General features: G+C 42.9%; 1 protein-coding gene across 5 annotated transcripts in view; it reads right to left on the reverse strand.

The window, feature by feature from the left end:
- LOC144686773 (nck-associated protein 5-like) overlaps positions 1-13,919 on the reverse strand; it is a 673,917-nt gene that overhangs the window by 47,191 nt on the left and 612,807 nt on the right. For all 5 annotated transcript variants that reach the window (XM_078552424.1, XM_078552429.1, XM_078552425.1 and 2 more), the window contains 2 exons: positions 11,921-12,238; positions 10,786-10,940 (listed from right to left, as the gene is read on the reverse strand). In XM_078552424.1, coding sequence (XP_078408550.1) covers positions 10,786-10,940; positions 11,921-12,238 — 473 coding nt within the window. The remainder of the gene's footprint in view (positions 1-10,785; positions 10,941-11,920; positions 12,239-13,919) is intronic.

The raw sequence follows: 13,919 nt of genomic DNA on the forward strand, positions 1-13,919 counted from the left end.
AACTACTAAATCTATTAATAATCCCAAAACTGTTTTGACAGATCGTATTAAGATAGGTTTTTAAATTAATGCATTTTACCAAAAGTGCATTTTTTTTTTGCTTGTCAAAATTTTCCAGTGTTTATACAAATCTGCAGAATCATTACAATCTTTATTTTACTTCTCAGTTTAGTTATGAGCATTGTTATTATCCTCGTGGGGAAACGTAAACCAAAATGACCAAATTTACTGAATGACCCACAAATGAAGAAATTTTCAACAAGATTCCGCTTTTTGTAACTTTTACTTGAACACAAATCAAAACTGACACAAATTATACATGAACTAACAGGCAAATGATACTTCAAATAAAAAAGTAAATTTTGCTCCAAATAATAAAGATACATCTTATGCAACCACAAGCACTTGCATCGTTCCCCCTACAAATGTGGCACTACGTAGCTGCACAATTCCGCAATATGCTGTTCTTTATTCACACATGGTAGATCAAGAGTCCTATCCGACAATGGTTTTCCCCTTTGAGTTTCATGGGTATGATTATCATCAACAAGGCACACTGCTACAAACCCGCTCTCCCTCAGGTCATGACAGTCACGGTGGTGTAGCTTTGAGTTTCATGGGTATGATTATCAACAAACAAGGCACACTTCTATGAACCCGCTCTCCCTCAGGTCATGACAGTCACGGTGGTGTAGCTTTCCAGGGTTCCTTTTCAGCTGACAAACCAGTAACACCCCAGTCCATGGCATGGTCACTTCTGGGACAACACACAGCTTTATAATGTATCTGAGCTATTCACACAGCTGTCCATGTTTTAGACCTTTTTAGCCAGTTTATATTGTGCCTCCAAGAGCTCCTGTCTCTCTTTCTGGCAAGCAGAAAAACTGACCTCTTCCTGAGAGTGATTTGCTGCTTCTTCTCAAAAGAATTCCCTTTCTGCCTCTGTCTGTTTTGTCTGCATCTATGCACTGATCGCCTTCACCCTCCAGCTCCTCTGTTTGTAGCCCTCATTTGTGTCTGCTGGTTACACAGCTTCTACTTCCTTCCTGTTGACACTGCTTTGTATTCAAGGGCCATCAGGTCACATAGACCAGTATTTCTTATCATCCAAGAAAATTATAATGGATCCCTTTACAAACTCTTAAAATTTCTTTTCAAACATTCTTAAAAACAATTACAGATTCCACAGATCTTTTAAAATTATAAATTTTCCTTATTGTACTGCTTCCAGGTCAAAGATTGTCACAGCATGCAATGTTAGATTTACACTGAGACAAATAAAAATTGCTACTCTAAGGCCAGCATCTTCTGGTCAGCGAGCGGGAGCAGGGCCCACTCGGCGACGCATAAAATGATGCGGCGTGACGCCGGGCGTGTGTCCCGACGTCACTCTGCGTCATTTAGATTGTCAGTTCAGCAGGTGTGCATCCGAGTCGGATGTGTGCCCGCTGACCTGTCAATGGCCTATTTAGGCCATTCAAAACACAATTAAGCTCATTTAGTGGACCTGCCCGTCCTACCTTAAGGTTGGCGGACAGGTCGGGAGCGCTGGCGGCCACCTGAAAAAGCATGAAACCTCATCCATGGGCGGGATGAGGTTTCATTGCTGAATCAAAAAATTAAGAGACACTTTTAATTAACGTTATGTCCATGTCCCAACTCATGTGACATGAGGGGATATGGACGGTGAATTAAATTTTCACTGCAGTAACTTTTTTACTTTGTGAACCAATCTCCCTGAGGCACCACTTAGTCTCAGGAAGATCGGAGCGCACTTCCGATTTTGGAATCCCCCCCGCCCGCACAGGAAGCACATAGGGCTTCCCTGCGGACGTCACGCTAGACGAGCCTTAATTGGCTTGCCCACAAAAAATGGCCCCCACCCCCCGATTGGGGGCACCGATCGGAGGGCCACCTGCCCACACTCACGCTCGCCCCCGCACTTCCCCCCTGATGGGGGAAAATTTTGCCCTAAAAGCATATAGGCTTCCCCTGATCTGAAAAGATGAAGGCAACTATTCAATCAGAGTACACGATTACAGCAGACCATTTAAAAAAGATTTTTACACTATTAGAAACTAATTTAATCTTTGTGAAGGCGAACAAACCAGGCAAGTAATTCTAACGACATAGAACTAACAGGACATAAATATCTGTTGTTAAGAAAATCAGTCAGCAAAAGATATTTTTTGTTGAGGAGGAGGGAGCAGGGAAGAAATGGAAAAATTAACAGGCGAAAGTAAAATACGTATGTGAAATAACCTTTGGATACACTCTAAGGGGGAGCCAAGGAACTAGCTCATCTTCAAAACTGAGTTACTGTAAATTGCTCAGTTGCAAACTAATTTTAGTTTTGGCAAAATTAGACTTTAACCACTAGAGTACAACTAAGCTGTTACCTAATCTTCTTGGTACACTCTCACTGATGGGGCTGTTGATAAAATGATTGAGAGATAGCATTTGAAGTTAAACATTTGGAGAAAATTCTGAACAGCTTGTGTCTTATTTCAGGCCCTTAGCCCCAATTCAGTTGAAAATTAATTGTATAGTGGTTTAAATATTGGCCTTTCACCTTTGACATCTGGCTTCAGATCCAGATCAGAATGAATAGTTGAGAGGCTTCACTGTCAGCAGGCTGCATGGATCCTATCAGACATGAGTTTGAACAATTTCAAACTGGCCTTTGGCACAGAACTGTTTCAAAGACAGCACTAAATGCTGATGTCACTCTGAGAGGTCACAGAATTGTAAGAAAGGTTTTTTTTGCAATGCCACAGTGAGAGGTTCTTCCCTGAAATTGGGGCTGGAACTTGTTGCAACGGTTTGTTCCGTAGGTCTCACTAAGAGATTCAGAGGCCTGTAAGGTTGAACAGTAGTGTTTATTGGTAATACATAACTATTTACATATGTACAAAGTATAGCCCAAACTGGGAGCTAACTGGGATGCTGACTTCTCCTTGACTATTTCCATACAACTCTGTCTCCTGTCTACTGCCATGTGTTTTTCTACATCTTACCGTGGGTGGTACTGTCCTCCAGTCCCACATTAACCCTTGCTATGCCAAACGCCCTTATACTACATTCAACTTACAATTTTTTTTTTTACATGCTACCCCTTCTCCCCTCCTCAAGTCTCTAACATTATAAATTTAGATGGTCTGGAGGCTTGACAATTCTCCCAGCTCTCATTCTGGTCACATTTGGAGGAGTGGTAGGCTCGGTTGCTGTGGGAAAGCTTTGTTGACTTGGAGTTGTAATTGTAGTATTCTGTGTTTCCGGCACTTGGTTGTCTCCATCTGATTCGCTGTTTGCGCTCCTTGGAGTTAACTTTCCTCTATCAGTAATGCATCTGCTTTGTTTGGACACCATAGGCTTGTACCATTCCTTCCAGTGGGAGTGTTCACTTCATTTCTTCATAGTATGTACGTGGGTTTTCTTTTTCTGTGGGGTCTGCCGAGATCTTTCAGGGAGTTGAAGGAGTATCTCCGCCCTGCTTGAATGTTCCTCATCCGTGAGCTCAACCTGCAGTTTGGCTTTCATCGCCGCATTGTGTTCTTTCATGTGTCCTTGTACCTCACTAAAGTGTGCTCTGGTGAGTTGATGGCTACTACTCTCCTGTTCCAGCTTTGCTGCTATCCGCTGCTGAAAATTGCAGTTTTGTGGCCACAGTATTCCCTGCTTGTGAGACAGCAAGTGTTGGAACCTCAGGTTGGGGCTCATTGTTTTGTTGCTGGTCATTCTCTTTTGTCTGCTGCTCTAAGTATGATGGGACTTATCTGAAGGTTTGGCTGGTCTGATCAAAAAGGAGCTTCTGCCGCCTGCAAGGGAGTCAGACAAACTGGCTCTGCAAAGAGTGAAGACAATTCAGAGCTGAAGTCCCGGTCGAGAATCTGTTCGCTGGTTGGCCTTCTGGGAACTTGCAGTTGCATGTAGTTGATGACAGAGGTTGTTTTGACGTCCTCTGCCATTTTGAGGAGGTTAAGGCATCTCTTAAGCAGGCATCCCTACTTAAGAGAGAAAAGGACTGGACTTGGATAACATACACAATTTGAACTATTTGCTTGTCGCCATACCGGAGTGGCTCTAGGATCATGCCTATGACCGGAAGTCAGATTCCTCCAGGGCTATAGAGTGGTGTGTTTGTTGTTCAGAGCCAGAGGTCTTTCAGCCACGGTTCCTTGCTATAGAGTGCTGTTGTTCAGAGCCAGAGGTCTTTCAGCCAAGGTTCCTTGTCTGAGAGGACTGTAAAATTGGCCCCTGTGTCTAATTTGAAATTAGTGAGGTGACCATTTACAGAGATGCCAGCATTTCAAAAGGAGAATTTGGAATCCTTGATCTCACCCAAGAAACACAGTTGGACTTCTTCCTGGTCTGGTACCTCAATTTTGTGGACTGTTTTGGAATCCTCTGCGTGCCTCAATGTCTTACACTTGCACAGCTTTCCAAAGCGCCCAGTCGGTTGGAGTTGAAACCCTGCACAGAGATCGCTAGACATTGCTTTTATCTGTGAAGTCTTTTGGTTCCACAGATGCTGACATGGTCTCCCACCATTGTGTAGGCTGTTTGGGTAATGTCTTCCTTGTCCTGGAGTCTCCCTGTCCTTTTGTTGCTTTATGAGATGGAGAGTTAGGGTTGCTCTGTACCATGGCTTAACCTCTCCACATAAAATGGACCGGTGTTGTTGGTGAATTTCAGGCTTCCTGACTACTTGGATGGCCCTTTCAATAGTCAGAGCTCCTTTTGCCTGTAGTATGTCAGAAAGGGCATCATCAGCCACTCTGACTACCATTCAGTCTCTTATAAGCTCTGACTTCAGGTCACTGCAGTCACAGCCTTCAGCCAATCTGTTTATGAAAGAGTCAATGGGTTCTCCAGGCTGTTGGACTCGCTTGTTTAACTTTGCTCACTCTAAGATTTTATTACTTCTTAAATTAAAGTAGGTATCAAAGGATTTCAGAATATCTCCAAACTACTCAAGATTGACTTATTGCTTGCCTCATAATATTGTCATCATTTATCAGACCTACTGGGCAGAATTTTGCCCTTGATGGGCGGATGGGCCCCACCAGCTTGGCGGCGGGCGGGCAGCCGATCGTCGCCACCGAAATCGCCATTTTGAGTGGGCGGGCCACCCGACGGGAAGCGTTATGCGCTTCCTGTGTGGGGGGGGAGGGATTCCCCATCTGTCAAAGTGCGCTCTTTCGCGCATGCACGCGAAAGAGCGCACATCTCCCTGAGACTAAGTGCTGTCTCAGGGAGAGCGCTGACAGTTTTTGAAAGTTGAAAAATAGAAAAATAAAAAAATTATTAACATGTGCCCCACATGTGACAATGTCACACGAGATGGGACATGTTAATAAATATCACATAAAATTTATTAAAGTTTTTTAAAACAGGTTTCATGTTTTTTCAGAAGCCCGCCGGGGCTCCTGGCCTGCCCGCCAGCCTTAAGGTTGGATGGGCAGGGCCTTTAACTGGCTTAAATATCCTGTCAATGGCCTCAATTGGCTATTGACAGGTCGGCGGATGGACAGCTGATCACGCTGTCCGCCCGCCTTCCTGAATATTTAAATGGGGCGGGATGACGCCGGGGGGTTCCCCCTCACGTCATCCCGCGTCATTTTCGAGTCGGCGAGCGGGCCCCGCCCCCAGCTCGCCGATGGAAAAATTCTGTCCACTAAGTATAGTAGCATATTCACTTGCTCAGCCTCTTGTCTTCTTATCTAATCCTGAAGCTATCATGTATCTTGAAAATCTTTTTTGCCAAAGCCCCCAATTCTGCACCTGGTCTGGCCCTTGTATCAGCCCAAATCATCTGCTAGGGTTGATTTATTACCCATGCTTGCTATTCAGCTCAGGGGAACACAGCTTTAAATGCTGTTCCACTTTCAAAAATGGTGCTGCAGCAACCAGTGTTTCAATGCTGCTTCCTGCGCTTGTCAGGTTTTGGTGGGCTCCTGCAGTGTTGGCAGACCCGACCTCAAAAGGATTGATTTCTTGCAGCGAATTTTCTAATCAAAGACTTCGGCCGTTTGGAACATTTTTGAGGTATGTTGGAGCGATTAAAAGGTAATTCCTGACTTTGGCCTGAGTTTTTAGGAGTTTGGTTTTTTTCAACACAGTTCAGCCACCAGGCAGTACGGCGTCAACTCTGAACCCTGGCTGGCTGCAGTGATTCGTGAAATGGACTGCTCTGACTGATTAACGGCCTGAAGAATTTTAAAGGCTAGTTCAGCCTTAGAACTAACTCTTTGCTCACCCTTGTGTGGTCCTTTGACTCTGCAATCAATGGCAATTCATAATAGACCTTCACCTGCTCTGGTGGAGTCCTTTAGCTGTTCAGTGGATTTTTCTTCTGCCCTTCAGCCTACAAGTCTGCAATGGAGCTTCTTTTTAGGCGGTCTCCTGCTGTGTCTTCGGTTCAGGTGCACTTGAGTCAGGTCAGGGAGCTGTTCCTTTAGTTTTTCAGACTCTGGGGTTCTCCGGTTCTGGGTTTGTTCATGAGCTGCCACCAGTCCCCCTTGCTGTGCTGAACACCCTTATACAACAGGACTGAGCCACACTGGCTTGGATTTAGGTTCCATTTCCTGGCTCTGCAAACCCGACTCAGGAGAAAATGGCCCAGAAGGTAGGATTTTCATTCCAGGGTGGTGGGGCTGCCTGGGAATTGGGCTGGGTGACTCTGGATTGAGTGTGGAAGATGCCGGGTGTAGAGGCAGGCTGGACGGAAGGCCTGCCTTGGTGCACTGTATCAAAGTTTTTTAAAAAAAAACAGAAACATGAACAGCCTTCCAGCCCTCACCACCCGCCCACACACTCCCCATGCCCCAACAATGCCAAACCATGCAACCTCATGCCCCCACCCATCCCCATGGCCCCTCATGCTCTCCATGTCAACTTATGCCCTCTGCCCACCCCATGGCTCTTTATAACCTCCATGCCAACTCAACGTCAACTCATGCAAACCCATACCCCCCACCCTTCGCCCTTACACCTACCATGCCTGCTCACCCAATATCCACATTGTTAGTTGCACATTATGGATCATCTGAATGATGTTTGTTCTGTTTATGTTTTCAATGATTTATGTAGTTAAAAATATTGTTTGATGTTATTGCTCAGACTTCTGTGTTCATGGATTGTGGTGGGGACCAGAGTGAAGGCTAAGGGCGAGCTGGGAGAAGGGGCAGGGCATAGACTTGTTGTGGGTGCTGGCCCTCTAAGGTATGGCAATGGAGATGGTGGCACCCACTGTTCTATGTCTGTGGGTGACAAAAGGATTATCCTGGCGTGTTTGTGCTGGCTGGAAAACCTATCTCGGTGGTTGACGTTCAGATTGGAGTCATTTGGCATCAGCCTGGGAGCCAGCTGAGTACAGCACTGATGAACTGGTTTGGCCATTGTGTTCGTGCCAACCTGCAGACCACTGAGAGGTCTGGAATGGTGTCAGGGTCCTCCCTCCATTGCATGGATGCCAGGCTCCTCTGTAGCACTCCCTTCATCCTTCTCTTCCTCCTCCTCCCTATAATCATAGTCTTCCAAGGAAGAATTTCATATCATTCCCTACTCCTCATCTAACTCCAGGCCTTTTTGAATGGACGTATTGTGAAGTGCAGAGCAGATGACCACAATAAGGACAGTCTGGTTGGCTCATACTGGAGGGCACCACCTGACTGACCAAGGCAGTGGACCTCATCCTCAACTTGTCAAAGGTCAGCTTAAGGCAGGCTCATGAAAGTAGATGACTCTGGCTGTCATGCCTCTCCGCTTCTGTGCCTGGGTACCAGAATGGCATCATGAGCTATCTCCTCAGCAGATAACCCTTAACCCCCAGCGGCCACCCATGGAGTCTGGAGTTGCCTGAAGAGATGCGGCACCCAAAGCTCTTGCAGGATGAAAGAATCATGATAGTGCTCGAGAATCGAGCACAGACCTGCAAGATGTGCTACTTGTGGTCAAACCCATTCAATGAGTGCCTATGTGGGTACAATCGACGATCTCTGGACCTTTGGAAATCCATCGATGTTGGCAATACCCTCAATGCCTGCACTGTCCACTCTGCATCAAAATGGATGTATTCCTCTGCCCTCCAGAATAGGGAATCTGTGACCTGCCTGATGGCGTGATGAACTACCAACAATAAAATACCACCCAGATCTGAATCAGACCCCAGGATCGAGCAGGATGCATAAAAATTCAGGCCAATGGTGATCTTGACAGCTGCAAGTAGGATACTGCCATGGGGGACATAAGGAATTAGGTCATTGTGCACCATCGTGCAAATCTCAGAGGCCATCTGCCTGGAGAATGCAGTCTCCTCCAGCATTGGTACTCTGCCATTTGCACGTAGATGACTCTTGGCTGGAACACCCAGTGCCATGGATAGTGCCTTCTTCTCTATGCTTCTCCAGCCTTGCCCTGACCAGGAGGATGCTGCTGCTGAAGCTCCTCCTTATTGCTCTGCCCAATGTCAGAATAGCCTATTCTCATCTCCAGTCCCTGGAGCTGCCAGTGCTTTGTGCAGCAGGGCTTCCTCTACAACCCCATGCTGCCCAGTTGAAGCCGGTAGCCTGACAGCCCCCTCAGAACACCAATCTCTTACTAGGGACATCGCTCAGAGCCAGCATTGGTAACTCAGTGCCACTGGTTGAGCAGCTGAACATGACTGTCCATCTTTTATGTGAGTTGACGGTGCATCCAATAACCCTGATGGCTTCCGGCTATGTGCCTGCCAGATTCACTCTGACTTGTCCCAGACACTGCATGTTTCTTGTTGCCTGCCAATTGAAAATCCAAAATTTGCCCAGTGATGCCTTTTAATTGGCCCCACAAGTAGCTTAACAGGCACTTAATGATCACAATGGAAGGATGCCCCTGACACCATCCCAGGCCTCTCAGTGGTCTGCAAGCTGGCATGATCACAATGGCCACAATTCCCTATTCTGAAGGGTGGCAGGTTCCAGGCACACCTCTCTTTCCCCCTCACATGCAAACTGAAAATCGCATTGCATTCTAGAGGCAGTGGAAGCCAGTGCCGCCCTCCCAAAACATATTTTTCAAATTGTGCCCATACCCGTTCCTGCCCTGATTGGCTATTGAAAATCTGGCCCCATGTATCACCCCCAAGCAAACTAGTCAGTCTATAATCTGCAATTTCCAGAAGCCACCAGAAATCCAAGACTTATGAGTATGATTGTGCACATGAAATAAAAATTGCTCCTTGAAAAGTGTTCCTGCTGCTATTAAATGGTAGAGATCAAGAAAGCTTCAGTTTCTGCATATACATTATGAATCTTCTTTTAAAATCAAGCTTTCTGGGATTCCCGATAATTAAGATTTAGAAGTGGATCCACCATTACATGCATTCATAATCTTTAAAACTGTTTCCTCACAATCTTACAAAAATAATTTAAAATTAAAGTAATCTCAGCTCAGGGCTCAGATACCAAATTACTCAAGTAACTGTAATCCAACTGATTGTTATTTTGTAGTAGAAACTGCCTGTGGTGTGCTTTAAGCCAACAATATGTAAAGGGACAAATATGCTGTAGATTGTAACAACAATACTCAAGCCTTTAAGAATCATGTCAAGTCCAAAGTATTATTGCCTGCAACGCATTCCAGATTGGGCTGGGTTTTACTCTCAGTGACAAACAAACATCACAAGCTACTTGTTATACTTGCACTTGCCCATAGATTTGTTTGTAGGCTTTTGCAATTATAAAACTTCATTATACAACATAAATAAATATTGTAGAATTATTTTCAGTAAGTCAAATCATGGCCATTTGCATCCAGAAATCAATAATTCTTAAATAACTTCTGTATTTCAACATTTCTTATATTTATGACTATGTCAGTTATATTTTTCGCCTATAATGATGAGACATGTGTTATATGCAATTATAATATATGCTATATAAATTTGCAAGTGATAACAATTTTCATCTGTAATTATAAGGCACATATTTAGTATGTGCATAAGGATGCATGTATATAATATTTATGTATATATATAACACCGCATTTTGCTACAAGAAAGCAACACATTAAAGAGTGAAATTACATCCTAAACTGTGAGGGGTGAAGCGTGAGGAGTTTATGAACATCATCACAACTCTGTGATACGCCAGTGCCATGAAAAATACTGGCAAGTATGTTATCCTATACAATATATGTAAAAGCTTAACAATACTTTGCTTTGTAGTTTTCTATTTTCATTTTCTCCATGGCTAAAGGTTCATGTTTGAGTGTGGCAGAATTGAATTACATGGCTTAAACAACAATGGTATTGTGATTTATTTCATTGCTACAGGAAAATATCACAGCTTGTGCATAGAGAATAATGGATATCAATGTGACTGCAAAGTGATAACATAAGCAAGGGTTCAAAAATGTCAAGATGTGAAAGCAAAGCGCAAGCACTTATGACTGTCATCTGAAATCCAAGTTAGATTACAGCATTGAAATCACCTCATGACACTTGTCTTTTACACACACACTGTTTAGATATTAAATAAGGGATTTATTCAGCATTGGGATTATTGTTTGCAACAATCCTCTGATGGCTGGTATTGCACGTGCTGTTTCTTGCAAAAAGATTTAATGATGTGATCTCCAAACCATAAGCTAACTGAGAAATAATGTACATAAAATTACATGCCCAATACACATTACAAACCAGAAAATGTCTGAGAGGCATTAATGGTTTGTCATGAATTAAAACAACATTTTAGCAAACTTCTTTATACTTTAAACATAAGAATACCCTCAATGATGTCTTACCTGTGAACTCAGCACTTGAGAGGTACCTGGCTGTTGCAATTCCTTTATTCTCTCTGGAGGGTCTGAATTTTCAGATTTACAGATATTTGAAAATTGGGCAGGAATACAGCTCTGATTCATATCATCTTGTACCTTATAATTAGACACCAGGAAACCTAGGATGTAATCATATCATTGAGTTGCTTCAACTTCCACTTTATGTCAACAAAATTATTCTTTCTGATAAGGGCACATGCTTAACATAATACAGGCTATTAATGGTATTTAACTTTTAAATTATTTATTTTAATATATTATTCATGGCAAAATAATTGTTAACTGTATAATAAATAATATGGTCCAACTAACAATGCATTCAATGCTCTCTAGAGATGTGCACAGAAAATAAAATCACCTAGCAAGTAATCAGGTGGCAAACACAGACACACTATCTGGTTTACAGTATCTTGCGATGTTGACATCTTGACATGTTAATTAAGAGACCGTACTCCGCCATTGTCAGCATGGTGACGTCTTGCAACCAGATCACTACAGACTTTTCCTATTACCCAGTCTTCATAAAACAATCCATTGCTCATGGATTCTATTCAATTTGTTATAATGACAGTGTTTAATCACATAGCCTGCTCTATACCAGAAGTAAGGTCACATACGTGACCATCGAGCTGCACTGCATATAATGTATGACTGAGATTTCTCACATGAGCTGCCCACAAATACACACATTATTAGTACAAATATTTGAGACAAAAGGAATATCGTTGAAGCTATATGCACACGGCATTGCTCAATTTATATTGCTATATGGTAGTTATGCAGTATAGCCTTTAAACTTTAAGAACATTTGAAATTATGTGAATAAAATCATGTCATTGATGCACTAATTATGATATTAGAACTTGTTCACATTGCATGAGTTTAATTTGAAGGATTTCATTAAAATTTTAATATGAATACGGTAGATGCCAATGGATTTAAAATTCTGCCAGTTCTTCCTGGGAGACTTCACATTGATAAGCTTTGCTAGCAGAAATTCACATTCTAAGTTAATTAATCTCTTTATTCCATGACCTGTTATCTCGCTGTGCAGAGACATTTGGGTATATAACTTGCTAAAAGTACATTTGACATTTACCTGCTGTAGATGGTTTCGGAATGCAACTTTGAAATGCCTGTATAGCCTTGGCAGCCACTGTAGGATCTGATGCTGAATGACCAATCATATCTTGCCCAGGACTGCTGCATTCTGTCCTGTTCGGCACTTCTCGTTCAAGTGTTTTTGCTTTTTGAGAAACATTTATCAGATAGGGTGCTTCCTGCAGGGATGAGGAAAGGTCACATTCAAGGTAGGATGTTGTTTTGGAAACGTGTCTTCCTGTTGCCCGGTTTGTAGAATCAGGAAGGGGAAAAGTTCCAATTCCACTGTCCAATGTTCTCATCTGACAGCTGGACCCTGAGTTATAGGAAGACTATATGAGTGGGTGGAGCCAAATACTGACAATTACAGCCAATAAAATGGATTATTGCAGGAAAGAGATGCTAAAGTAATAAACATTAATTAACATTAAAATTAAAAAAAAACCCTTCCAAATAATGGTACAAACATGAAATTATACAGAAGCAAAATATAAAGTGACTCCTCATAGTGTTTCTGATACGCCATGGTTTCTAACACGCTTTATTCATGTTTACACCTTTTTCAGAGAAACAGCACAAGACATTTTCTTCATCCACACAGATAAACATCTCTGAAGCATTTAATCTGCTGCTGAGACCCTCTTCCATATCTTTGTTACCTCCAGACTTGACTATTGCAATTCATTTCTGGCTGACCTCCCATCTTTCACCCCACCACTCCCCTCACTCCCCTATAACTGATAACACCAATTTGTATTTATACAGTGTCTTTACCACAACATGCCAAGCCACTTCACTGGAGAGTTATAAAGTAAACATTTGACACTGAGCTACATCAGGAGATATCAGAGCATATGGCCAAAAGCTTGCTCAAAGAAAGAGGTTTTAAGAAGCATCTTAAGAGAGGCGTAAGGAGGGAATTCCAGAGTTTTGGGCCCTGGCAGCTGAAGGCACAGCCACCAATGGTGGAGTGATGAAAAACTGAGGATGTTCAAGAGGCCATTCAAAGCTCATCCAAAATTCTGCTGCCTCTATTCCAACTTGTATGAGTTCCCTTTCACCCAGCACTTCTGTGCTGTCCGACCTGCACTGGATCCCAGTTAAGCAACACCTCAGTTTTAAAATTCTCATCCTTGCTTTCAAATCCCTCCATTGCCTTGCCCCTCCTTATCTCTGCAACCTCCTCCAGCCCTACAACCCTCAGAGATATATACATTCCTCCAAATCTGACCACTAGTGCAATCCCAATTTTAATTGCTCTACCATTGACAACTGTAGCTTAGGTGACCGAGGCCCGGAATTCTAGGATTCCATCCCTAAACCTCCAGGACTCTTTAACTATCTTGGGCCATTTAACTATGCTAAAGGTGCCATAGAAATGAAAGCTGTTGTTTTGTTCATGAGCTTATTCCTGGTAAAATATTAACTGATTGTTTTGCTTAATTATTGGTTTTGTTCATGAAGACGGACAAAGGTGAACCAACTTCAGTAGCTACTGCTGATTGAAAACTTTATTTTTATATAAAATGTATAAATTCAGACTTAATTTCCCTTTACCTCCAAATTTAATGCTTTGTGAATCCTATGACAACTACTATCTTGCCAAACCATTGGAATAATGTGCATACTGATTAGATCACCAATGGACTATCAGAGCAAGCCAATTTTCTTGCTTTAGTAAATTGGGTTGGAAGCTGTTTGCTAGTTTTGTGTTCTAATGTTGACACTCCAAATTCCCTTGCATATTTTGGCCCTGCCCAACAAGTAGGCTCATTGGTGAATTTAATGAGGTTAGTGGTGCTGCAGCTCAGAGTTACACTAACAGTGCATTCAGATGGGTTAGAATGAGCAATGTGAGGCAGCTGTAAGTTAGAAGCTTGAGGGTCTGAAAAGTTTCAGCAATGATTCCTGTGCTCAGAATAGCTTTTTGAATGATTATGGTTTTGTTGGTGTTCTGCTCACACAGCCTGACACATGCTTCTCACTGTTTCTGCAGA

This window comes from Cetorhinus maximus, chromosome 11 (genome assembly GCF_964194155.1).
Source record: "Cetorhinus maximus chromosome 11, sCetMax3.hap1.1, whole genome shotgun sequence".
In the NCBI taxonomy this organism is placed as follows: Eukaryota; Metazoa; Chordata; class Chondrichthyes; order Lamniformes; family Cetorhinidae; genus Cetorhinus; species Cetorhinus maximus.